At 43.1% G+C, this 26,511-nt stretch overlaps 1 protein-coding gene across 16 annotated transcripts in view; it reads right to left on the bottom strand.

Annotated features, from left to right (window-relative positions):
* Positions 1-26,511, bottom strand: part of dmd (dystrophin) — a 282,422-nt gene that overhangs the window by 4,790 nt on the left and 251,121 nt on the right. For 14 of the 16 annotated variants that reach the window (XM_037091716.1, XM_037091705.1, XM_037091708.1 and 11 more), the window contains 15 exons: positions 25,171-25,232; positions 24,542-24,616; positions 22,067-22,268; positions 21,897-21,982; positions 19,539-19,696; positions 16,090-16,256; positions 14,332-14,443; positions 12,326-12,462; positions 11,265-11,303; positions 9,814-9,879; positions 5,628-5,693; positions 3,066-3,224; positions 1,609-1,852; positions 628-742; positions 188-277 (listed from right to left, as the gene is read on the bottom strand). In XM_037091716.1, coding sequence (XP_036947611.1) covers positions 188-277; positions 628-742; positions 1,609-1,852; positions 3,066-3,224; positions 5,628-5,693; positions 9,814-9,879; positions 11,265-11,303; positions 12,326-12,462; positions 14,332-14,443; positions 16,090-16,256; positions 19,539-19,696; positions 21,897-21,982; positions 22,067-22,268; positions 24,542-24,616; positions 25,171-25,232 — 1,778 coding nt within the window. The remainder of the gene's footprint in view (positions 1-187; positions 278-627; positions 743-1,608; positions 1,853-3,065; positions 3,225-5,627; positions 5,694-9,813; positions 9,880-11,264; positions 11,304-12,325; positions 12,463-14,331; positions 14,444-16,089; positions 16,257-19,538; positions 19,697-21,896; positions 21,983-22,066; positions 22,269-24,541; positions 24,617-25,170; positions 25,233-26,511) is intronic. The other 2 variants (XM_037091714.1, XM_037091720.1) reach the window with 1 other exon arrangement.

Raw genomic sequence — 26,511 nt, 5'->3', positions numbered from 1 at the left:
CTGCTAATTAGCTGAGATACACTTTTAATGAGATCAAAGCGGCAAACTTTTCCATTTCCTCTGAACGCCTCAAGGAAAAGCTTCACTTAAAAACAGGAGAGAAATATTTGGTTTAGATCGGATTTTTTTCCACAAAAGACTGGACGTTGTTGTGTGACACGAGTCGTCGGTGTCCGTGTTGTCGTACCCTGGCTGTGAGGGAAGGAATTGTTGAGCTGCTCCATCACTTCCTCCAGCCCAGATGCATCTTGGGACGGGCTGGACAGCTCGTCTTCACCTGAAACAGCAAGGAGGGGAAGGTGACTTTCTCCAAATTTGAGAGTTACTGGCTGACAATAACGCCAAGTCACAATGTTTATGTTGTTGCAGAGTGTGAATAACACACACACACACAGACACACGCACACAGACACACACACACACACACACTCAAATATGACTAACAGTGCATGGTGGTCCGGTGTAGAACAATAACAGCATGGTCTCTACAAGCTGTGAAATCAGACGTCTCTATTTATATCCTCCGTGCTTTTGAAAGGGTGGATGCAAATTAAAGGATATAAGTTGGAGTGTGTGTGTGTGTGTGTGTGTGTGTGTGTGTGCGTGCATGTGCGTGTGCGTTCTTACCCATTGTATCAGTAGTCTGGCTGGCGGCCACGCGGAGCAGAGGGAGGGAGGAGTCGGAGCGCTGAGAGGAGGTGGAGGGAGAGGACAGAGCTGTGCCGTTCACCTTGGAATCCGTCTGAGACACACACACACACACACACACACACACACACACACATTAGACACACAACAAATTGGCAGCAGCGCCGCACAGCTTAATTAGAGGAGTCAAAAGGGAAGTGAAGTGTGTGTGTGTGTGTGTCTGATCCTGTGTGTCAGCTGATTCTGGCTCTCAGACAGCGTGGAGGAAGCTGCTCCGGTCTGGACTCACTGGTGGGAAAACTTCACATCAACTTTTGTTTTACTAATCTGGCACGCTAAGTGGGTCCTCCGCTGTCCGTCACTTCATGTACGAGAGCTCGATGCCTTGCTCAAAGGGCCTTTCTGATTGCAGATGCTGTGCAGCTGTCATAGTTTCTCCTGTATCTGATGATGCTATGGTTGGAAATTCAAATCTTTTAAAAGGTGCAATACGTAAGAATTAGCAACCTGTAGCATGAGGAGATGGTGCGGTTGACAAACCATGACCGAAGAGCACATTAAATAAGCTCCAGACAAAAAAACATGTAAAGATTGCGTTTGTTTCTTGTGTTAATGTAAGGATGGTTACACACTCCTGAAGTCTTATAGTCTTATACAGCCGATGTTTAAAGGCCAAAAACAACAAACATGCTCCTTTTCTTGCTTGTGTTTGTAGCTGTTTCTTGTTCTAAACACACACTTATGCTGCATCACACTTCCTGCGGGCCGATGCTTGAAATGTTTAATTATCAAATTCTTTAATATGTTATGACAGGAGACCCTACACAAAGGGAGGCCATGACCACGTTAATCTGCCTCTGGGTCTGACATGATATGGGTCCAAACCATCACACGGTCAGATAAAGCTGAGGTATGTTGGCTAATTTGGGTGCAGTAGTTATAATGAGTGTGTGTGTCTACCTGCTCCAGCAGCTGTCTGAGCCGGTGCAGTTGGGACTCCAGCTGTTTGTTGTGGTCCTCCAGGATCTGCATCCGCGCCTCCAGCCGTCCTTTGTGCTGCCGCAGCAGTTTGGCCTCGGCGATGAGCTCGGCGTCGCGGGCGCTCTGCGGCGACACCGGGAGCATCTCCGGGGGCGATGGCAGCGGGGAGAGGCCCTTCCTGTCGTGGGCCTTCTTCAGGCGGTCGTACTCGGACTGCAGCTTCCTGCAGAGACGGCAACATGGGAATTAATCCAGTCTAGTCCGGTCACTCTTATCTTTTCCACAATCTCCATGTTGGAACGAACAAAGGGAGGACTGAGAGGAGGGAGTGTATACGGAGGCACATAAAACACGGCCTGTGTCTGCTAAAGGTGTTAATATTTGCAGTTGACAGCCAGAGTCTTTATTTATCCATATTGTCAGACATTATGCATTTGAAGACTGATTAAACACGAGCAGGGAGACGAGGACGCTGGGACTTGGCTGCCCTCACAGAGTGAATCTTTAACAGCAGCTGAAGAATTGTGTTATTTTAATGACAGATATTTTCAGAGCCGGTTAAACTCTGTCAGATATACGCATAAATCCAAGTACGCACCTGGAATGAGACATGGTTTTATTTCATGGTGTTAAATACTAAAACGTCTAAATACTGTCTGCTTTACCACTATCCTGTACTTTTCACTTTTAGCCTCGACTGTTCAGTAAAAGTTCTCAATTTAAGGACGCCTTAAACAGAACATAATTCTTCAAGATTAATCTGTCCATCCAGCAAGGCAGCACCAACACTTTGCCTGTGTAGAACAGAACAAGTTATCATGACTAGGAAGAAAATAAAGCCATTTTTAAAAACCAGCGCAGATGTAGTGTGTTCTGACTGATCCACGGGAGAAAAAATAAAAACATTTTCACTCTGGATGCCAAAATTAAGCACCAGTGGCCCGAGGACCCGTCACGTTTGAATGCAAAGGCATGCCGTAGCTGTTCCTAGAACAGGTGCGAATTTGAAGTAATTTCTATCATCACTGCTTAAACAATCAATTATCGATGAATCTGTTATAAAATATGAAATATTTTGAACATGTTTCCTTTAGAAAACAGTTTTAACCACTGACATAATCTATGTTTGATGTAAAATCACAGTTGGCTACATGAGGAGCTAACAGACCAGATAAAGTGAACACAAACTTACTGAATTTTAAGCCAAACAGCATAAAATAATTACTTTAATTTAATCACAGAGCTCCTGTTATCACTGTTCAACAACTCTCAACAAAATCCAACCAATACTGGAGCAACTAAATGTGATATAATTGAGTATAAAATGTCTTTTTTTACAAATAACTTGTCTTTTAATTCTCGTGCCAGTATTGCCAGGACGCTTTGACCTGCTGAAGCTGAAGCAGGTAATAATAGAAAGGACGGGCGACGCTGACCTGTTCTCCTGCTCCAGGTCGTTGAGGACCCGCTCCAGCTCTCCCTTCTCCTCCGTCTCCATGGAGATGAGGATCTGGGCGGGGCTGCGGGGCTGGCTGAGGGGAGAGCCTTGGTTCAGAGACTGGCAGTAGTGCTGGATCAACATGTGCTCGTCATCGCTGCAGACACACACACACACACACACACATCAGCAAGTGAGTGAGGCAGCAGCAGTGGAACAGGACTGCACCACAGAAGAAGAAGAATCTAGAAACCACAGCGGGGACAGAGAGAGGGCCAGAGCTGTCGTCCTCAACTGTTTGCTACGCCGGATTTTTTATTTTTTTTTCCGAGCGACTGGATTGGCCACGCTCTGCCAACTCTGACCGATCATACACACTCAGCCCCGCGGTGTTCAGGGGAGGAGGGGGGGTTTTAATTAGGCCAGGTATTTAGATGCCGCTGCGTTCACTGCGCCGCTTTCAGCTCAGCCAGTCTTCCGAGTCTGAGTGCTGAAGGAGCCGCAGACGGGCGCTTTGAAAGACAACAAACCAGACGACGGCGGAGCTGAAAGTAAAAAAAACTCATTATGGACGGAGTGTGTAGCTCTGCTCTAAAATAGCCTCCAGTTGCTTTCCGCTTCATCTTTTCCGTGCCGCGCGTTGAGAGTTATGTTGATGCAGCCACTCTTTAACCTTTTTTGAGATTTTAATTACAGGCGTGTCTTTGCAGGTTGTATTCATGTGCATCCATTACTCTTTACAAACTTTCAGCTGTGTTGTGCCTGAAGGGAAACTTGTCCAGCACCCAGACTAAACATAGAAATGCACATTTACTTCAATTTTTTACATGTGAATGTGACTGTGCTTGTAATTTTATTATGTGGATTACAAATCTGTAATTGAAATGAAATCAGCACACACTTGGTGACTGCATGTTGTTATTTTTGGGGTTTAAAATTGTTATAAATATTTATAGTTTATACTATTGTGCTTTTTTACTTTGGCAACATCTCAGATTTCAATTTTGTTCTTAAAATGGGAACAAAAGAAGCCTAAATCACAAACTAGGGGTGTGGAGTTTAACAGATGTGGGCGTTTAACAGTCTAACAAAAGGTATTAAGCTATCACGTTGCATTCTGGGAACTGTAGGATCCGGTGGTTTTTGGGTTTTGACTCACAATGGGATGGATTGTCTACTACAAGTTACCAGAGCCCAAAGCGATGTCGTAAACCGTATGTTGTTTGACGGTCATGATTTGAAACTCTAGTTTTAACCTGGCAGTGTTCCATGTCAACACCTTTCCTCTGTAATATTGAATTTCTATGTTTTAAAGTTGTAGAGTTAGCAGTTAGTGCTGCGGGACGTGAGTAATGCCACACACTAAATGATTCTGGACTCACAAATCATGTTTACACCCGTCAAGTTTATGAGTTTCACATCATCTGGAGGCTCTGGCTGTTAAAAAAAAGTCAAATGCTACAGGGATTTCAGCAGCTTCACACAGATGTTGCCTGCTGGATGATAAAATATAGATGTGAAATGGAGCAGAAAGTTTAAAACTATAAAACGTTGCACCGTCTGTGTGGTAAATCTGTTGCGATTGTTTTCAAGTTGATTTCAACTTTGGAGAACCTGACCCGCAGGCAAGAACTCGACAGTAATTTATATCTTTAACAACTTTTACTCAACTTCTACTTTGGAAATAGAAGCTGCTGATCACAAATTTAATTTGTCAAAATCTATCTATCTACAATTTATATTAAATAAACCCTTCAACCAGCGACTGAGCTAACTGTGAGTTAGCAAGGTAGTTTGTACAACATTTTTCCCTTTAATAACTTTTTAACTGAACATTTCCTTCATTCGCATGTTAGCAAGTAACATGTTGACCAGTTGCTGCAGTAGTTAATTCCTGAGGAATGAGTGGCCGCTACGTCCAACAAGTGTCGCGTACAAGATATGTAACAGAGACACGTGTTGGCATTTAACTTGCGAATAATGCTGGATGATTCATTTCGATAACGACCGACTCCAAATATGTTTTTTTGGGAGCTTCAGTTCCTCTCTCTGTACCAATAAAAAACACCCATTTGAAATAAATCCCATTTCTTTGTACTGCTGTAAATACATTTTTAACGGGAACAAGAAAAGGCAAATGCATAGATACAGTTCTATTGCACCTATTGTACTTGACTTATTACTTGGGATGCTGGGATTTTGTTAAAGAGCTACATATGAGTTTTATATCCCAAAAATAATCACCCAGATAAAAAAAAAATATCATCCCAGAGGACAATATGAATACAAGACTGATACCTGCTTAGATCAGGTGTACAGGGACATACTTGTATGGAAAAATGACGCAAACAAGATAAACACAATCATATGAGCTCAAATCCAGAATATTCATCACATGTAAACAAAGTCACTGACACACAACACGATACCAGCCAATGGAAATGAAGAAAACACAGAGCCAGTTCTCACACACACAAACACAGCGAGGCCAATCGGTTTTTGGTGAGGAGGGTTTTTGGCAAAAACACAAAAACAAACAAACAAAAAAAGCGGTTCTCACATGCTCTCATTGGGTGAGATACTGTCATTCAGATAAGAGCCATTACGATTCTCCATTTCTGCTAACCTGCGGAGGGGGAAGAAACAGAGCAGTCAGTCCCAAAACCAAAAGGTCGAGCAAATTAGCAGATTCTTGAGGGGAGAGTGAGGAGACGATTGCGGCTTTTTGCACAGATTGGCATGAAGGCGCTCCTCGGGCTCCGTGTGTCCTGTCACGGCTTATTTAACTTCTAAACTCCGACTCTGTGGAAGCTGCTTTTCAGAGAGTGAACGGATGAAACGGCTGAAGCGAGAAACGAGAGTCCAGTTCCACTAATTGCGAGCAAACAGCGGTGGAGATAGAGGAGAATTTGGTCAAGTGCATCATGTTTTTTTTTGTTGTTGTTGTTGAGGCTGCTGGAGCTCCTCCGTGTTCGGCATATGTTGTTATGAGTTTACCCTGAACAGATGAAATGTAAGACACCCACACACCGTAGCCTCTCTGCGACCCTCCGTCTATTGCCTCGCCACTTTATTTCATCGCGTTTACAACCGTTGCACTACAAACTGAAGCTGCACCCTCAGTATTTGTCCTCTTCAGATTTTACACGAGTTGGCTCGTAGCGCCTATGAGAGCAGCCTCATTAAAGCGGTAGCTGGCAGGACTGTAACGCTTAATGCTGCAATTTGGTTCTCGTTTTTATGACTCGCTTGTGTATACGCCTTTTTAAAATATTAACTGTGGTCAAAATGTTTTGTGTATTATTCACAACAAACACTGCAGGAGTACTGTCTGTAATGTGGGAGATGTTTAAAATATTATGACAACGTGTGCTAAACGCAGGGAAGCTGCGTTAGCAAAGAAGAGCAAGAGTTTTGTTTGTATTCTTCAAAAGGAGTTGTTAATACTATTTGCTTTTACATCGGAGCTAAAGAGGAGTTGGTTGGGTTAGTCTAGCATACAGACCTTGCTAGCTAGCTTAAAAACTGCAATACTTTTGTTCTGACACTTCAGTTTTGGTACAAATAAGATACAACTTATGAGTGAACTTTAAATGCTCTTATCAAAAGTTAGGGTGAGCCACGCTAGCTGTTTTGCAGAGCAAGTAGCAAAGTTGCACATTTTCATTTTCTTAGCGTTTGTTGCACTTTTGATCATTTTGTTAATCACCTCTGTCTCTTAGCTGGTTGCTGTAATGAAGAGAAGCGGCGGGGTGACACTACCGTAGAGCTGACAGGAAGTAAACTCATGTAAAACTCAAGAGGAGAATTTAGCTGGAGGCACTTGAGATAAACAACTATACACGTGGCTCATTATAACTCTAGGAAAGTGAGAACATTTGTTTTTTGTGACATGGTTGAACTGATCCTTTAAAAGGACAAAAAAAACCCTGGTATTATCTTTGAAGAAACCAATCTCTGGCCATTAGCACGGGCCTTGTAAACAAACCTCCCGGCTGTGCTCCTCCATCAGATCTATCATGATAAAACGGCTCTGAGTGAAAAGCCAAAGATTTAAATTGCCCTGTTGCTATCTCCATCAGATCAGCTTCCTGGTGGTTGGAGTGTCTGCCCAGACATTTTGGGGTTTTATCAGCGCTCAAATAAAACCAACAACAACAAAAAAAGAACAGCTCATCGCTTGGCAGTGAGAGTTTAAGCAGATGGACTGTGACAGACTGGCATCTGCCCAGGTCGGCGTGTTTGTACTCATAAGCCGCCACAGAAACAAGAGATAACCTCGTGATCTGGGGGCCATCAGCTCCCTCAAGGCTTAATTATGTTACTTCTTCACCCTACCACCTTCCTTTTAATCTGCTGGATGGTATCTGGAATCCGCCAGATCTAGACGAGTCAGGGGCTGAGAGCGCAGGGCCGGAGGGGGGAAGTGTGACTCAGCATGTGTGTCCCTCAACGTGTGCTGCTGTGTGTTCATATATATAAGTGTGTGTGTGTGTGTGTGTGTGCGCGCGCTAGCCCGAGGCAACAGTGAGTGGTGTCAAACACTCTCTGGTGGGGATCAAAGCCTCGGCCTGTGGCTCAGACCTCACGCTGACTCCACTGAGGGATGCCAACAGTGCCCGACTGACTGATTCAATGACCGATTGATCGACTGCTTGATTGACTCTTTGTTTGATTGATTTGACTGCTTCTTGTCCCTCAGCGGTGGGATTTTTTTTTTTTTTTTATTCTGGGGAGCGGTTAGGATCACTGCAAACTGAAGGGAACACAGAAAAATGTTTTGGTGAATAAGCTCTGATTGACTCAGTGTGGTGCCACAACAAATATTGATGGCTTTTTACTCTTGTCGGGGGCCGGGGGGTATTGATGAGGTTTTTGTCGAGCGCACATGCTGGCGCACCGGATGGTGCAGGCAACATCTCAGATGCATTAGCATATGCATATACTGGCCTCTCACTGCAGAGCCCTTATTCACCAAAAAGTCAATGCATCACTTTGTCATGAGTACAGATCCAGTTTCTACTGTATGCAAAAGGGATATCTTGACATTTAAGTTCAGCCTTACGTGCACTATTACTCATTGGAGAATCATTCTCAGCACATTCAGCATTTAAACCAACAGTGCTGCTGGCTCTTACTTTAGATTTAAGTGCTGTTTTCCTCTGAAAATCCCTGCAGTGATATTGTGTTTAAGTAAAGACCGAGTTAGAGACAAACTGGCAAATGCCTGGTGATGAAAAAAGATGCTCGAACGCTGTTTGTCAAGGTATCCCACATCTGTAAATAATCAACAATCGTGCATAAACCACTTTCAAAGCACTGACATATACAGCCATAAATATCTGGAGTATTGATCTGAAATGAGTGGTGTTAACTGTTAGAGGTACAGGAAACAGATTTAAAACATTTTGCTCATCTTTTGTCAAGTGGACAAATGTTGGAAGTCTGATTAAATAGGAACTGCTAACTGCTGCTAGAAGTAGCTACTTTTAGCTAGTTAACATTAGCTATGCATCTAGAGGTCTGAACTGGAAGATCGGAGTGTTACATATCGCACTTTTAAAGGGTACCGCCACCAATTTTCACATTAATCTTATGGAGTACTGCTGCATTAGTGAAAGTAAATTGCCTCCACTTATGTCGCTCCCTGTCCAAGTTGCATTGTGAGAAATCTAGGCTCCAGGTTTTCAAAGCAGTCCACTAATCTAACATTACTCTCTTATAACGCTGTTGGATTTCATTACAGACAGTTTAAAAACAAATGATTCAAGCATTTGTTATGCCTCGCATTCTTTTTCCTGTTGCCTACATTACCCATGACGCAATTTAGCCACCGAATGACATCACTGGAGGCAATTCATCAGATTACATGCAGCTTCCTCTTGGGCCACAAAAGGCTTTAAACAATTGTTTTCACATGTGCAGTAGTTCTTCACAAGAAGACCTGTAAACACACTTAAATGTGGAAAATTAGTGGAATAATCCTTTAACAAAAATACTGCAGATGAATAAAAACTAAATTACATTTAACTGTATATACTGCTTACGCTCTGCACAGTACTTAAAGTGCATCCCTTCATGTGGATATGGAGGACGTGTCCTGTACCTTTAACTCATCTTCAGTGGAATACAGAAGATGTAGGACACCAACTGGCCTCTATATTCAACCACAGACTGTATATGACACGTGCCTGAAGCGTAGGTCCACATATTCAGTGTTAATCGAGGCATTTCAACAACATTGCTCGGACTTCGTTACTAAAATAGACTCACTGTGTTGCGAACAAGTCCATCTATCACGTATACATGCCTGAGTTTTCTACATGTGAACAATCAGACTTGTACTGTGTTCTCATTTATAAAAGATCGGCTTTTCAAGTTTGAACGTTGACCGAAAGTTTCCCCAGAACTGCGTCAGCAAAGAATTGGGGCAAACGATCCCCTGTGAGTTAACGGCGGCGTGAAGACTGTAGGGGGTAACGACAGGCGTCCCGATGCAGGAAGTGTGCAGCGCTTTAGCATTTTCTCCCAATTCATTATTCCAAATCACATCAATCAAAAATGTTTCTGGCGTCTGGGAGAGCTCTCTGGAGGAGCTATTATCTTTGGCGCTTGTAGGGGCCGAGGGTGGCGGTGGCGGTGGGGGTGGGGGACTTTAAAAGTGGAGCACGAGGGAAGGTTACTGTTCGCAACACTGTGAGTCGACGCTGCACGGAGCTGCTGCCGGATGCAGATAGTGCTGTTACCGGTTGGCGTAGTGCTCGATCCGGGTGTGCGTGTCGTCATGTGAGAGCTGAGGGGACGATCCGGGCCTGCGACAGAGAAAAAGAGAGAGAAAACAGACAGGAAGAAGGAAAAAAAGAGATTCGTGAATCCAACCAGGAGGGACTTGTTAATCCAACACACACTCGCATGTGCACAAGCCGCATGAATCCACAGGAGAGCGATGGAGGGGAGCGACAGTACGAGGCACAGATGTGAAATGCTCTGTAAATAAGCTTTCGTATCCTGCACTCCCGGCTCGGAATACATCTCGCCTCGCACTTCAAAAAGACCCGTCGGATCTGAGACGTCACACCTCGTCTGCCGAGGGAAAGATCAGTGTTTTGACATCATTAACCAGGAGTCTCGGAAGGATTCTCACAACTTTACCTGCGTTGTTTTAGTCCTTGAGAATTTAAAGGTTTTGTCTCTTTAAAAAAAATCCTGAAAACTTCTCTTTGCAGTGAGGGGCACCTTGACGTCTGGAAGTTTCAGATGAGTTCTCTACACAAAGTAAAAATGTGTAAGAAGAATGAGAAATGTCTGGATAATCTAAAAAAATATGGATTATGACACACTGATAACGTGACGCTCGTGTTTTAGCGTCTTCAGGTCAAAAATGACCCGTGAAAAAACCCGACCCGAAACCTCGCACTCATTAATTAACTGAAAAAAACGAGACCTGGTGTGAACAGACCCGTGGGTAATTAGACCCGGTCGACCTGAACAGAACACCTGCAGCAGCATGATGATTTATCACTTAACAAGCAGCCGTGGTGTGAAAAAAGAGCAGCGATATAATGTTAATAATGTCATCGGAGAGATTGTGGAGTCATGGAAACCAATCTGAAAAAGAGTTCCTTTATATGTTTGAGCCGTTCATAGAAATATTGTCCTCGTTCACCTCCTCCACCAACAATGAAACATTCTGGGTCCAAAGTGGCGATCATTCTACAACCAAATCAGATCTGTGACCCAATCAGTCATTTAACACCACAAAAACTTAATATTTTTCTGATATTACTACTAATTGATTTGCCAAATGATGCTGAGATTATGATCAGAGCTGATATCGACCATGCTGCCGCTCATCACAGGCCGAGGGATGGCGGTCATGTTTGCAGTCGGAATCAGCGAGTGACTCATTGCGAATCACAGGAGCTGCGGGGCGATGTCGGGTCAAGCGGCTGCGAGAAAATGTGAGATGTGAATCCAGCACGGCTACAGACGAAATGACACTACATGATGAGTGTGAAATGGGTGGAGGTAAGCAAGTGTGTGTGTGTGTGTGACTGAGAGAAGGAATATGTATGAATATACATGTAGAAGAAGAATATTTGAACATGAGACTGACAGGAAGTGAATGTACAGGTGCAGTGTGTGTGTGTGTGTGTGTGTGTGTGTGTGTGTGTGTGTGTGTGAGCCAGGTACTCACGCATGGTCTACGGGCCAGAAGTTGATCAGAGTGACAGGACTGCAAGACAAAAAAACGTGAGATGATGACACAGGAAGTGGGAGCACACTGCGCAGCGAGGCATGATGGGAGCCGTAGTATGGAGGCGGCGGAGTGACACGAACATGACAGCGGTGTGGTCGTATATGAGACACTCACACACAAATACACACACGATTACTACTGAAGACATACTGATCGATCTCAGCTGTAAGTGCACAACTTAATGGGTGTGTGTGTGTGTGGGTGTTTAGCATTGCAGAGGGACACATGTCACTGAGTGCATATGTCCTCTGTTTGTGTGAGTGTTGCAACGCTCTCATATTAGCGTCAACCTTTGAGTCATTCATCAGTGGAAACTGTAAAGCCTTCACAAGCTTCTGCATTGTTGTGTTTCTACTTTCTGGCCTTGAATGAATAACGGTGAAGCATTCATCATTTTCTCTTCAGGTGTCAATACCTCCATCTTTAATGACCTTGTATGTTTCTGCCAATGGCAGTTTTGGTGGTTACTGGATTTCCAGATCATAAATATTAATGACAGATAGATATGATCAGCGTATTGGTAAATTTATGCCGTATGTCTGTCTAAGCTTCAACGTTAACATTTGCATCCTTCAGAGATCTGTTTATATGTTGCATTAGCATCATTTAGCCCTGGTTTACAGGTATCATTAGCTTCCCTCAGGATCAGTTCACAGGTAGCATCAACATCATTCAGGATTAGCTTACAGCAACATTAGCATCCTTTGATCGTCTCTAACTTTGATATTAATAAACAAACTAAATGTGTAGACAGCAAACACACGAGGAGCTGGAAACCCACTCTGAACACACACCGCAGTGTAAACACCATCACAGCTACATCTGTCATCAAACTGTGGCTGCACCTGAAATTAAATGTCTGTGTGCAATCAGAGACCAGTGATTGTTTGTGTGAGCGTCCTCTAATTCAGGTCACATAAGTGGGAGTGTCTCACAGTTTGTAATAAAACCTACTATCTCATCTTGTCCGCCCTTGTGTGTGTGTGTATGAGACTCACGTTTCCATGTTGTCTCCCTCCAGGATGGTCTGGACGGGCAGGTAGCCCATGCGTGGGTGTTTGGCAAAGTAGCGCTTGGTCCTGAACTTGTTCTTCAGCACCTTGGCAAAGTCCCTGACATCCTCCCCTGATGTAGTCTGAAGAGAGGAGAGGGCACAAAGGTGGCTTTGTTCACTCCATGGGAGTGGGGCGCAAACACACACATACACACACACACACACACACCTTTCATTACACACCGCTCATTTATTTCTAGCTCTTTTGCCTTTATTCACGCATCTTGTGAGTGAAGTTAATGCCCTCTTTGTTGGGTCAGAGTGTGTCATTACAGTTACGAGAGAGAGGAACAGATTTATGACGCTCAGCCAAGAGCCTCAGAGTCTTTATTTTCGCCCTGGGCCTGTGCTACAGAAATCACAGTTTAACCCTCTGTTTACACTACATGTTCTAAATATATGTATATGGCTGCAGCTTCTGGTCTACCGCCACACCAACTGACATGTAGTGTTGCTTATGTGATTCGGCTACGAGTTCATTTCATGCCTTCTTTTAAGGTTTCCACTGTGGCCCTGCTGCAAAATTCACAGGCTTTTCCATGACTGTGCTATTATGTCAGAGATTATGTATGACCCAAAAAGTGTCATTCCCTCCCCGGTGCTGGTGGGTTTTGCACTGCAGAGAAAAAAAAAGATTAAATATTTTAATAAGTAAGTCAAGCTAGTAGGAAATTAGGTCTTCATGTCTTCTTTCAAGTTGGTCTTTTGTTAAATATCTTACTATTCTCTGACTTTCTCTTAGCGAACGCCCAGAAAATAAAGCTAGAGTAATTATTTTCGGTCAGCTGGGGACATCAGAACGAGCTGTAAACACAACAGTGACATTTTATCACCTTACAAAGTTTTTGGAGCTAACTTGTGAGCAAGTGGCTAATCATTTAGCAATTTCCAATCAATAATATTCACTCTCCTTTTACCCCCATTTTTGGTCTCCACCAGCTTCTGAGAAAAACATCTGGCTCTTTAGCTGCTAAACACTGCACAATGTTCACCAGCTAGTTGCTAATTCAAATTAAATCTGTCTGCTGTTTGGTGGAGAGCAGGTAGTGTAGAGTAGTTTGATCTGAGCTATTTAAGGTGTTGGAATAGTTTGAAATTTTGAGAAACATGCTCAAGTCCTTGTTGAGAGTTGGTTGAGAAAAAATCTGAGGTACAATAGAAGCTAAATCCAGCAGCTGATCAGCTTAGCCTAGTGTAAAGGCTGGAAACGTGGGAGAACAGCTAGCTTAGCTCATTTTAAAGCTGAAATCACATTTGGCCTCCAGCATTTTCTTAATTATCTCATTATATACGGTGTGATTTCTTAAATTGGTAAACAAACTGTTGTAAAAATGACACATGCTAAGCAAATTTCCTGCAGGCTCTAGCTTCATATTTAGCATACAGACATGAGATCTCTACAGATATAGATGGATAAATAAACAAACTCTTTTTTTCATAACTGAATAAACAAACTGACCTTATAGGACAGCAAAATTTCATATTGTTTGAGTTATATGTGGCGGACCATGGCGACATATTGTCCTCTGAGAACAGCTTGTTTACAAAAGAAATACTTCTTGGTTGTATTATCACCTCATTAACATTGTTTGAATTCCTTCTCCAAAGCTACATAATGCTTCTTTAAATTGGGGTTATGAATCAAGTCCACTGCTCACCAAAAAAGACCAGGCCAGTTGAAGGTGCAGCAGCTAATCTACAGTGTATAATAGTATAATAGAATAGAAATAGCACAGACACTCTGCACTAGGTGTAGTATTAATTTACGGAGGCGAGCTTTTCAGACAGATTGCTCAGATCCGAGCGTGCCCAAGCTTTTCACTCCACAACACGAGGGAGAAGATTACCTGACAGCAAGTTTGACACCTTAAAATTCACATCTTCACCGTTTTCATTTCCATTTCATTTACACATTGCAGAGCAGGAAGATATATATATTTATATTCATACCGGAGTGCAGTACTCGACCATGGGGTACTGCATCTTATGTCCCTTGGCAACGCGACCGGAGAAAAAGCAGCTTTGGCAAATGTCATAGTTGAAATGTTTCAGACTGCGATATCTGTGGAGAGAAAGAGGAGTGTAAAGAAAAGAGGGGAAATGGAGGAAAGAGGGGGGGCAGAAACATAAAAAGGAAAAGGGGGAGAATCAATAAAAGAAGATTTACGGTTCTGTTTTTTTCCACGTTAGGAGTAGTTAAAATTCCTCCAGCTCGGTACCTAAATGAGAAATTTATTCTCTGGCCCTGGGACTCTTCATTAAAATTTATCACTGCTCTTCCCGTGAAGGGGCCCACCAACAACAGAGCGGACACGCCTCCCTTCACAGGTCCGGACCTCTAGTTTAAAAGAAGAGGAAGAAAAAAAACCTCTCTTGGGATTTATGAGTATTTTAAAAGGTTAAGGTTACAAATATGACTGCCGTTTCTGTCATTATAATCAGATCATCAATCATTCATATGTACAAGTGGGCTGTTTTACTGCCCGCTGCTCTAAATGCTGAATTATATTAGGGCGACAAATAGGTTCACGGGCTTTTTCACAGCCAGAGCTACACTTTGGTGACAGAGAGCAATGTCATCGATCTGATGGGTGAAGCTGATGTGCTTTTACTGGAATAATAAACCCAGACAAAAAGGGCTTTTTTCACCTCACAGTGGGCTTCCTCTTTTTGTATTCTCATCCTGAAGCCACACAAACGATCCAAGTTGGATTAAACCAACTCTCTGTGTTTGATGAATAACATTAAATCAGCAGATCACAAATGTGAATTATATGTTTCAGGAGCAGAATTACGGGACCTGAAATGATCAGGAAACGTTGAGGCGGCATCCAACGCTGCATCATTACAGAGCAGAAGGACAGAGGGGATGTTTGATATGAATTAATCGTAATCATAAAGTAGGTGTTCATGACTCACGCTGCCTACATATTGTATGATATTAATAATCTCAGAAGTTCATTTTATGTCAAACAGAGCAAAACGGTTCTGAACTAGAGCCTCCAGTTACGCTGCTGCTGCTTTATGTCATCGGCGTGCTAACATGCTCACGATAACGATGCTAACACGTGGAAGTTAAGCAGGTGTAATGACACCTCGCTGGGTGTCATGACAAATAGAAAAAAAGCTTTCTCAGGAGCCGATCAGGGAGCACCGGCGCTCTTTCCACATTTGTTCCCGCATGCATGCGAGCAACATGAAACAAAATATGAATAGTCCCACTTCTTGCTCTCCGACTGTTTAAATAAAGAACACCGCAGGGACGAGAACGCTCACCCGCCTTTAAAAATGAAAAGCTCCTCTGTGTTACCTCTAATAAAAAAAGGAAATGCCTCCTCTCTGCAGCAGTTATTGGAAAAATGGTGACATATAACGAGATTTAAAGGAACATACGGAGCGAGCGGCCGCTGATGTATGCTGGAGACTAAACACTGATATATTAAAGCATTATTTCACAGAGCCCAGAGGCCAAAGATCTCTTTGTGCAGTCGCCTTTTATTTGGGCTTAATTGAAAGTGAAATTAATTTAGTGTTTTATTGCTCTCTATCTAATGAGATAGAGGATATAATACTCCACGGCAAAATGGCTCCAATTGGGCTCATTTCTCCTGATTAGACACTCAGACGTGCTGCTCAGAAGGTGGATTACGTGTCGAACATTCACTTATGAAACCCAGATGAAAACTGTTCATTCAAGTGTTCACCGACCTGAATCCTATGATCGGACACTCTTTGCAGATGTTACACTTGGCCTGGTGCTTGGCGGTCTCGGCGGCGGCCACGCGGTGCAGGACGGGTAGCCACACCATGGACTGAGGCTCTAGACGCATCCAGTCCAGGAACATGGCAGCTTCCAGTTCTGGTTTGTTGTTGGCCTGCGGAAGAGAAGATGAAGGTGCGATGAGCACAAGTTAAAGTAAAACAAAAAAAAAAGGGACACCGGGGAATTATTTCTCCAGCTTATCTTTTTAGTGAGGAGATGAAATCAGATCTTTGTTTGAAGAAGTGTTTTCACTGAGAAGAAAAACTCAAAAAACTGCTTCACTGGGAGCTGGGGAGCTAAATATTTCATGTCTCTTGATATTTTTGGTTGTGAAGTGGTAAAAAAAAAAATAATAAAACGACCTTGGATGATATGTTGGGGAAAAACAGTTTGGTGAAAAAGAACTGGCAAATTTTATTTTGAGTCTGGTTCAAAGACTTTCTTTTATAAAAGCATCCAACCGTGCTGACTGAGACATGTTCATTTTCATAATTTCATTTTGGGTTACAACAAGAATAAGTTTACATGCTTTAATGCTGAAAAAACACATCAGTTGTCTCACAATGTCCAGTGCTTTGTCGGAAACAACCTGTCTCTCACTGGAATACCCAGTCTCCTCTGATTGGTCAGCTCCAACATGCCTGAGCCAGAACGCGACACCTGTTCTAAATCAATTACTACCTGCCAAATTAGCTGCTAGTCATGAATAAAGCAAAAATGTGACAGTGTGATGTCACAGAGTCACAGAATTAACAGCGGGACTACTGACGAGGCGTTTGAGGAGCAGTTTTTCCTGTGGGAGAGAGGAGCTTCAGCTGGTGTGGACTTTGACTTTTTACACGCACAAGAACCACATCATGGGTCTACAATTTCCTGTGTATCAGGAAATAGCTTATTTCATATATCATAGAGCTCAATGTTTGGTTATTGCCGTTTATTTGGACTCAATCCAAGGCACACATTCCTGCTCCCACAAATACCCACTACAGCACCAGTGTGGATTCTCCGACGGCTGAAAATACGCCTCAATAAAAGCACCATTTCCTCCTGTTTGAGTAACGTTTGCTAAAAAACAACAGTGACCAGCTGTTTTGAGCAATTACCGAGCCTTTATTTCATGTCTGTCCAGTTCCCCTAAATGAAAGAGTTGAGCAAAAATAAGCAGAGACAAGATATTGGCTTCATCCATCATTTTCCCGTCAGCAGGGACTCTGGGAACTCGGGGGTTTTGGAGTTTCCATGGAATTGACCCCCCGCAACTCCCTCTTTCTTTCTTTCTGTCCGTCTGTCCCCCCGCCCACATGCATACCGACTCCTGGAATGAAGCTAAACTATATCCATTTTTAGGGGTGGATGAGATGAGATTAGATTGTCCACCTGGCGTGTGTGGGCCTGAGGGTGTACACGTGTGAGAGTCTCTCTGTGTTTGTGCATCTATAAACGCACTGAAAATCACCAGAATCCAAAGAGGACTGTTTGTTCGAGCCACATAATAAGCGAAAATGAAAGAAAATGCTTTCTGCGGGTGACGGTGTTGGAGATAATCAGCGATGCACACAGGTGTCTGCAGCAGACTTGGTTTTTGTGACGCTTCAAGGTACAAACAAAAGCACCAGACAATTACAGCCTCAAAAAACCTGATTTTGACAGCTCACATATATCAAGGTGCATATTAGCACTGCTGTCAATCAGCACGCATGTAAAGTGTCTTCAATAAAAAACACAAACAAATCAGGCAGGCAGGCAGGAGCTGACACAAGCTGATTGTGATTCTCGGGGGGACGATTATTATCTTCAGAAATCACCATTTGACGCGCACTGCGCCTGTCAAGGCTTTCTGTTCTCGAAAGCAGTTATCGATGATAATGGTGTCGGATATTTCCTGCAACTCTTGGTCTTTTTAAACCGTGCCATGTTCAGACAAAAATGGTTTCTTAATTCCGACTAGAGCAGGTTTTTGTCGGCAAAAAAGAAAGCCGCGAAAAGAAACGTTAGCTTCACAAGTTGGTTCAAAACCCCAAAAGACCGTCATGTTCCCCTCTGTCTTGTATGAAAACAAAAAAACATGGAGAAGATCTTATAAATAAAAAAAAAAAAAACGTATGTGCAGCTAGCCTTGTGTTGTAATACCACTCTGTACCTCAACAGGTGACAGGTGTCAATGTAGCAGCCAGTCTGCCTCAGTCCAACATGAGAGGATGAAGAAGTAGTTCCTCCAAAGACATAAAAACATATCGAAACAAAAAATCAAAACCATGTCAAAATACAGTGTCACTTAAAACAGAACGCCCAAAAATATTAACACGCAACGCACCCAAACTATGTGTATTCATCAGCAGTAGCAGGAATACTCTGTCAGCCTGCAAGATTTCTTGTGTGCAGATGATCTCACTACAGCCTCGTGCACACTACTTCAATATGTGCACAAATCCAAAACTCATCAGGGCCTCATCACGGCAGCTCAGCTGTGATTGGGTGATCTCTGTAAGGAGGAGGGTCTTATCAAGCGGTCACTTTTCCACAATATTCCCTTTCTGGAGCACAAGACAATGGTTTTCCCTTTCTGAATACATCTGAGGAGAAGAGCTGAAGTCGGCGTCCAAAGAAGGGACTTTCCGACATGGAAATGCTGGATCATCTTCTGGAGATCAGGGATAATCCGGTCAGAGCGCAATTACTGGAAGCCTCGCGTGTACGCTGGATTTGCCGCTTGTTTTGTGGCTCGAGCGTTTTCACTGCTCTCTGCTCTCGAACACAAAGAAAACACAATGCGAAAGGCTGATCTCCGGAGCTGGCGACTTTCCTTCCCTTTCCTCCTCTGTGCTGTTACACACTTCATCATCTTAACACCCGTGTGTACGGAGGTATACGGCTCATTCAAACCAATTTGTTTGCGAGATCTGTTTCTTTTTTTTTTTTTTTTGACTCCGCTTTCCAGAAAAATGTGCATGTTTCCATTCCTGCATCGCCTCTACAGCTGTCAGAGATCATTTGTTTGATCCTCTGCAGGATGTCATTCACACACACACACACACACACACACACACACACACACACACACACACACACACACACACACACACACACACACACACACACACTCTCTGGCTCTGTTTACTAGAGTCTGTAATGCACTTGTTTTTTATCATCCCAGCTTTTATCGATGTTTCGCCCTTTTATTTCCTGCAAAGCTCTTGGTGACAATCCAGTTTCTTTCTATAAATAAACCCCATTTAGCCGGATGTAAACAAACACTCGGACACTCTTCACGCTTCGTGCGGAGGGCCTCGGGCATCAGTGTGATTACATATGCAGCAATTGCAGCATCTAACAGTCCTGTTGCCATCATCATGATGGTGTATAACTCTGCAGAAAGGCAAAAGAAGCTACGTACAAACTGGAAGCAGCTGCGGACGGAGGGCTCAATGTTGGAGCCGCCGAAGGAGGCGACCTCGCCGAGCTGCCGGGGGATCTGGATGGAGTCGTGGAGGAGGAGGCCAAGGCGACGCTGGTCGCAAAACCCTGTCGCACTGGCGACCTGTCGGAACAAAACTGGAGGGCGGGGGGAAGAAAAGTGTGAGGAGGGAATGATGGATGGGAACAGACAGGGGAGAAAATGGAGATGTATGAGATAGACTCTAGATATTTCGGGCTCTGTTTATGTCTCGCACCAGCAACGATGCTTTAGATGAGCATTTTCATGACCTTGAAGTTGCTGTTTCCTGTTTGTTAAATGAGGTAGTGAAAAGTGAGCTGTTGGAAATAAGGTCTTAGATGTAACATCACTTTAAATGTAAAAAAGATTGTGTTTACTTAACAATCGATGCACATGAGTCAGCATAAAAGACTAAATCAGCCGGCATGTATCTATTAATTAATGTGACTGCTTCTCCACTGTATGAAGAGTTACTCCTTCATGTCATTAAAAATCGCAGATGTCGCCTGAAGGCACCACAACACGTATGTTAATGAATCTGCGGTCTGATTGGAGAAGTGCCGCCAGAGCGCCATGCCAATTACTATGCACAGCCGTCCGCTGTGTGTTCCTTCATTAAAACACATGCAAATAACATCAGGCTGCTATGAAATAACACACACACGCACAAACACGAAACGGGTCGGTTATAACTCTACCTGTTTATGCGGAGACGTTGGATTAATGGGCGTCATTAATCGCACACTTCTTTTCCAACTTTGTTTAGCCAAAGCGTATTTAAAGTTTTTTTCTTTCAACACAAAACGCTGCTGTTTCTCATCAATTACGATATTATATTACCGCTAATTATGTGAGAAGCAGCTGAGTTGTGACTGAGAGGAAAGTGGGATTGATGCGGCTCTGCAAATAAACTATTATTGTTTCTATTATTCATTTTGTTCTAATTAAGTGTTAAAGCCTCCACACCATCTGCCTCTGAAATATATTCAGACAACAAGACGATCTCAGTGAGAGTTGTTCCTCTTTATGCTCCGCCATGATTGGCTCAGCTGCTACAGAGGTACGAGAGGAGGAACGTGATAGGCGGGTTTAAGTCCAACTTCACATCAGCTTTTTGAACTTTGTGCTGCGGCAGGTGGAGACACCCGAACAGAAACAGAAATACCCTACAGGTGACCATAGAAATGATTATCTTTCTGAACTGCTTACTTACAGTTTTGTATCACAAGTTTGTAGAAATGTTATGTTTAAATATGCAAAAAGAGCAACATCTAATGAAATATGCACTTATATGCATGCATTTTTAAGACAGATATCTGAACATCGCATAAAGCCATGGGCAAAATTCTTGTTTCATTTTGCTGACACAGAGTCAAAGGTTTTTAGACAGGAGATGGCCAAAAGCCATAAAACATTATTTTTTGTCATGATTTTATGAATAAAATGTTGTTTCAATCAGGCTCTGAATGATGTATGAACAAACCTCTCAGTAAAATCCTTCAGAATATAGAATAAAGACAGAATACAGCACAGAAATGGGAGGTTTGCTGTATTTAAGTGATGCTGAAGTGCAGATTTCTGGCTTAGAGAATGACAATAAATGAAAAAACAACCTTTATGGATGTGTATTCTAAAATCCCATACATTTTGAGATGAAAAATGATGAGTAAGCAGGGCTCAACAGCAACTTTTTACATTGGTTGCACTCGTGCGCCTAATCTTTTCATTTAGGTGCACCAGCACGAAGCAGCTTACATTTCAATTAAACCCCTTAAAACATTATGGAAATGATTGTAAACAGGAATTAAGGTGCGGATAAAACTGCAGTAACCTCAAGTGCTGATGTCAGTTACAACTTTGTGTTCAGTGTTTTCTCCAGTCTTAGTGAGATACTGGCTATCTGAGTAGCACTTTGTTCGTTGTAGTTTGTGTTGGTTAAAAAAACGTATGTCAGCTGCACTGGTGCAACCAATGAAAAGGTTCAGATTTTTTGGCACATGTGAAACCTAAACAGTTGAAAGGGTAAACACTGATCGATATCACTATGAAATATGAAACTTCTGACCTGCTTAAATATGCTTATGGTGATATGTGACATCTAACATCCATCTATGTAATTAGAATTAACATCCAGAACAGAAATCTGACCTGAAACCAACACCTCAGTTTTTTTCTTTTTTAGATGTTTCCTTCTCTCAGTCGGAAAGAAATCACGTTAGAGAAGAAAAAATGTTTTCACCTTTAGCTTCTCCCCTTAAGAGCAACTAAAAGCCCTTATATTGGTGCATAAGTGCTGCTTCTGTGTGTGTTACTTACATCTGTACTTATCCTCCAGGTGAGCCTTGCAGAGTGAGATGACTCCGGTTTTGAAAGACAGAGTCCTGATCTTTCCAGTGCGACCACTGTCGGGCAACAAAACAAAAACACGTCAGAGCATGTTCAACCTTCACCGCTTCTCCGATACGTGTAAAACACGCTCCACGTACGTGTCGTAGACGTTGAGCAGCCAGTTGAGGCACATGTCGACGCACAGCGGGACGTTGACCAGGTGAGAGTGGCTCTGCTCCAGCCGCTGGTACAGGCTGGTCAGACAGGTGACCAGCTGGGAGATGTCGAGCAGCTGCTCGTTCTGCTTCAGCCCGTGCTGGTCGAACACCTCGCACGCCATCGGCATGCTCAGCAGGTCCACTGCACACACAAAGGGCGAGAGAGGAGCGGTCAGTTTCCGAGCAGCGGCGCGTCCTTCAACTGGACCGACAGGGTTCAAACCCCCCCGTGTTCAGAGCGCGCTTGAGCTTGATGCTGCTGAAGGACGAAGGCGAGAGGGCGACTTCGCCCGAGGGATCAATAAAGTGTCACATTATTCATCTTTATCATTCATCGAGTCCACTAAAGGATAGGAAGAGAGAGGAGAGAGGTGTGTTGACACTGAGGAACGGGTCAATATGTCAACCAAAGGGAACAGAAAGTCCACAAACTGGACATTTACTTTGTTAAATAGAAAAGAATCTTTCTGCAGGAACTCAGATAAGAAGCTGCCAGTTGTAACTCTCAGATTTGTGTCTGACAAGTTTTGCTTTCTTGTGAATTTTGTGACTCACAGAACTGCGAGTCGTCTTTGTGACGCCGGCTGTTTCCCTTCTCCTCGTCCAAGAACACACAACATGGTGAACAGCAGGACGGGAGGAGCACTGAAGAGATAATGATGAGTAACACCATTCACTTTTAATTTGAAATTCTATTCAAACTAAAAAATGAATATATCTACACGACTATAGTCATAACCTGTGCTCATGTTAGTCCTACTGTAACAGACTGTGGGTGTTCACATCCTCTAATATTAAATGACATTAAATCTGTTTTGGTTTCAGGCACATCCACAGTAGTAGCTGCCAAGTTGGTTGCTTTCAAAAATCATATTATTGAGGGTTCCAAAATATTTTTTTAACAGTATTATCCATCTGATCCATTGCAGCCCTATTGCCCTGAGAAAACCTGTCCAGTGTTGCTCTTGAAGCAAAACAAAGAAAGATAGAAAGCTATGTTAGATGGATAAAAAGTGCGTTAAAGACGGTTTTCTGTCTAGTGCCGTGGTGCTTCAAAATGTGCCTGTAGCTTGGCCTCAGTATCGGTTTTGCAGCCTTGGTGGCGAGCGGTCTTACTATTCAAAGTGTTGTATGTCCAAATTCCACCAAACTTGGCAATTCGAAGACTGGATCAACAACTCTCAAAATGTGCAAACCACAGACTGACAGATGGACAGAAATGTCTTACTTTATATATTAGTTTAACATTTAGAAAAAGTGACAGCTTTACTGATGATTTTTCAAGGTGGCTGCGTACCAATTCAATAGATGGAGGGGACATTCCTAAACACACTGTTGGTATGTATAGTTCTTAGCTAGTGTACAGCTAACGTAGCGCTACTACATTGGTCTGCTTTGGAGCTACAACCCTTTCATGTACAATATAATTATTTGAGGGCCTGTGCTTATGAAAATGTTGATGACTGCAGCTTTAAAGGCGTTTTATTTATACATTACGCTCTTTATTTTTTATATCTGTAGTACTACTATCATTACTTTTTCATATGCCCTTTCATTTAGATCTGGTTTTCTCTTATTCTATCACATATTCTGTTTAAAATATAGTTTTTCTATATTTTGATTTCAATATCATCTTGTGCATAAATTCATATACAACAGTGGGATTATATCAAGGAAAACTAAAAGCCATCTAAATAATCCAGGGCAACAGAAAGAGGAATCCACATGAGTAGGAACTGTCTGAGACTGAGGGGTAAAAAGAAGTAAGAGAAATTTTACTGTAAAAATAGAAAGAAATAAAAATAAACTTAATCCCCTGTTGGGAAAAATGCGCGCAAAGGGTTATGGAAACAAAAAAAGCTCTGCCGCACTGCATTCAAGAAGCTTTATCACTATCCATTTTTTATTTTTAAACAAATGTTCGTAACATAAATAGTGCTTCTGTGCTATAACGGCTGCAGCCGGCTATACGCCTTGAAACATATCACACACATAACAGCTCGTAGGCGGCTCACTCTCTCCAGATCCACCCGGGCGAGAGACGAGAAGGGATGAGTAAACACACATATGGACAACACGCAGACTGTGAGGGCAGGGAGGCAACGGTGGTCGAAGGAGAAGAGAGAAGAGAGAAGAAAAAGGAGGAGGAGGAGAGGAGGGAAAAGAATACGCCAAGGAATAAGAGGAAGAGGAGACGATGGAGAAGAACGATGCCGCAAATGAGGTGAGTTACAAGAAAGCAGAGGGCGACGGAGGAGAAGAAAGAACAAAGGAAGAGTGTGGGAGGGCTGGAACACAATGAGAGGAGCACTCGTGATGAGAGAAGAGTGTACTCAACAAAAAAACCCTATGTGACACGTATACAGGAGAGATGTGTACATGTGAAGTGTGTATATATCGACGGAGAGAGCTTACAGCAGAGAGCTTTCTGCAGGCGTCTGAGCTTCATGGCTGTCCGGTAGGCCGAGAACCGAACGTTGTTCAGGTCGGCTAGAGAAGCAGAAGAAGAAGAAGAGTTAGCTGTGGACACACCAAAGCAAACAGCCTCATAGTCATTTTAAGAAGAAGTAGACGGGGATGAGGAACATGAAAAAATGGCCGGAATTAATCAAGAACAGCTCCATACAGCTTGCTAGACATAATCCAAGTCTCTGCGAGCTCCAAGATCCCAAATTGATTTGAAAAGACGTACTTGGGGTCGTACATAACATCTTCTCAAACACATTTGGTTTCTCGGGCCTTGCAGACACTTGAATTGTGACGGACGAGCAGGATGGAGCCGCTTGATGTCATTTTTTAACGTTTTAAACAAGACCCCCATCTACTTCAGCTGTTCAGGAGAACATTACAATGCTGTTTTGCTGTGAAGATCCAGAAATGTTTGGAGGACAAACTCCACCCAACTTTCCATCAGCACAGTACATTGTGACTAGATTTTCATTTCGGGGTGAACTTATCATTTAACAGTGTCGCAATGTGTCAGTTCATGGTTCTGTAAGAAGACAGCGGGTGGCGTTAAATTCAGACATGGACAAGCATCTTACCCAGAGACTGGTAGAGCTCGGCCATCTTGGGATGATCCCAGCATGTTGTCTGGGTCTGGTGGCTGAAGAGGGACAAAAAGAGACAGACTGGTCAGATGCTGAAACTTTTTCTGGATCTCTTGGTTTGCTATGACTTCTTTTTCCCTATACCCGTGATTCCAACAGGTGCTCCAAAACAGTTTCTGGAGTTGTGTACAAAAGATCATATCAAATACAGGTTATTTTTCGAACACATGAGCAAAGCTGGCATGTGAAAAAGGGGAACGCCATTTTAACCTCCACATGTAAAAACCATCAGCTGAACACCCAAATTGTCAGTCACAGACATTCAGATGACAGATGTGCGGTTCCACTCTGATGCAAAATGAGTCACAATTAAAGTAGAATGGATAAATCGATGCCATTTCCACGAGAACATCTGAATCGTCTTTGATGAGTTTTTGTGAGACGCCGCAAAAGATAATGTGTTTTGTTTTAATCAGCTTCCAAGTCAAAATGTGCGGAAAAAAAAATCAGGAAGTTGCTGAAGAGAGACTAAGTGTTAGACAACAGTTGTTGCAGTTCTGTCTGTCTCAGAGATTCATCTTGTTCTTCTTGTTTATTTGCAAAACAAATGCATGTAGAGAGCTTGTTTTTGAAAAAAAAATCTATTGTTTCATATTCAGAAAAATGTCTTGGATTTCAAAGAGTCTATTTCTTTATGTATAGAGGAGATCACAACACTGGTTTTGTACAGCTGACAGAAAACCCTCTAAGACGCCGAAGTAAATATTCCACACATGCCTTTCAAAACCAGCATGATGGCTGTGTACTTCTACTGGTGATTGTGCTTTTTTTCTACAAAAAACACCCAAAAGCAGATGGAAAGTCCTTTCGGGTAACACCAAAATGAATCTCTGTCGCCGATGAATCAGATCAGCCTCCCCAAAATCCCACACTATGACACTAATCCCGTTGTTTGTCTGTTTTCTCTCCCCTCCATCGCATAATCTCAGAAAATAGCATCCGTCCTCGCCACACAACAGCGGTGGGGTGGTGCGATGGAGGGAGGAGGAGGAGAGATGGATGGTTGCTGTGTCATTCTCCTCTCACACATTCTCTCCTCGTGACTGCTGCCCGCCGCTCACAGGAGACTCGGGGATGGCTGCATATTCGGAGAGAGACGCACTGTGCGGTTCACGCCTTCTCAACTGCACCGAGGGTGTGTTATTCTAACGCGCGAGAATAATGACGGTGGTGACGGTGATATTTTGGAAGAATTCACGCGTCCCGTTCGAGGTCCTGAACCCTTTGCTATTATTGGCGCCGCTGCTGGATCCTGTCCTACACACTCTGTGTCAG

The sequence above is a fragment of the Acanthopagrus latus genome, chromosome 24, assembly GCF_904848185.1.
Source record: "Acanthopagrus latus isolate v.2019 chromosome 24, fAcaLat1.1, whole genome shotgun sequence".
Taxonomy (NCBI): Eukaryota; Metazoa; Chordata; class Actinopteri; order Spariformes; family Sparidae; genus Acanthopagrus; species Acanthopagrus latus.
This window is presented reverse-complemented; position numbering and strand designations above follow the sequence as displayed.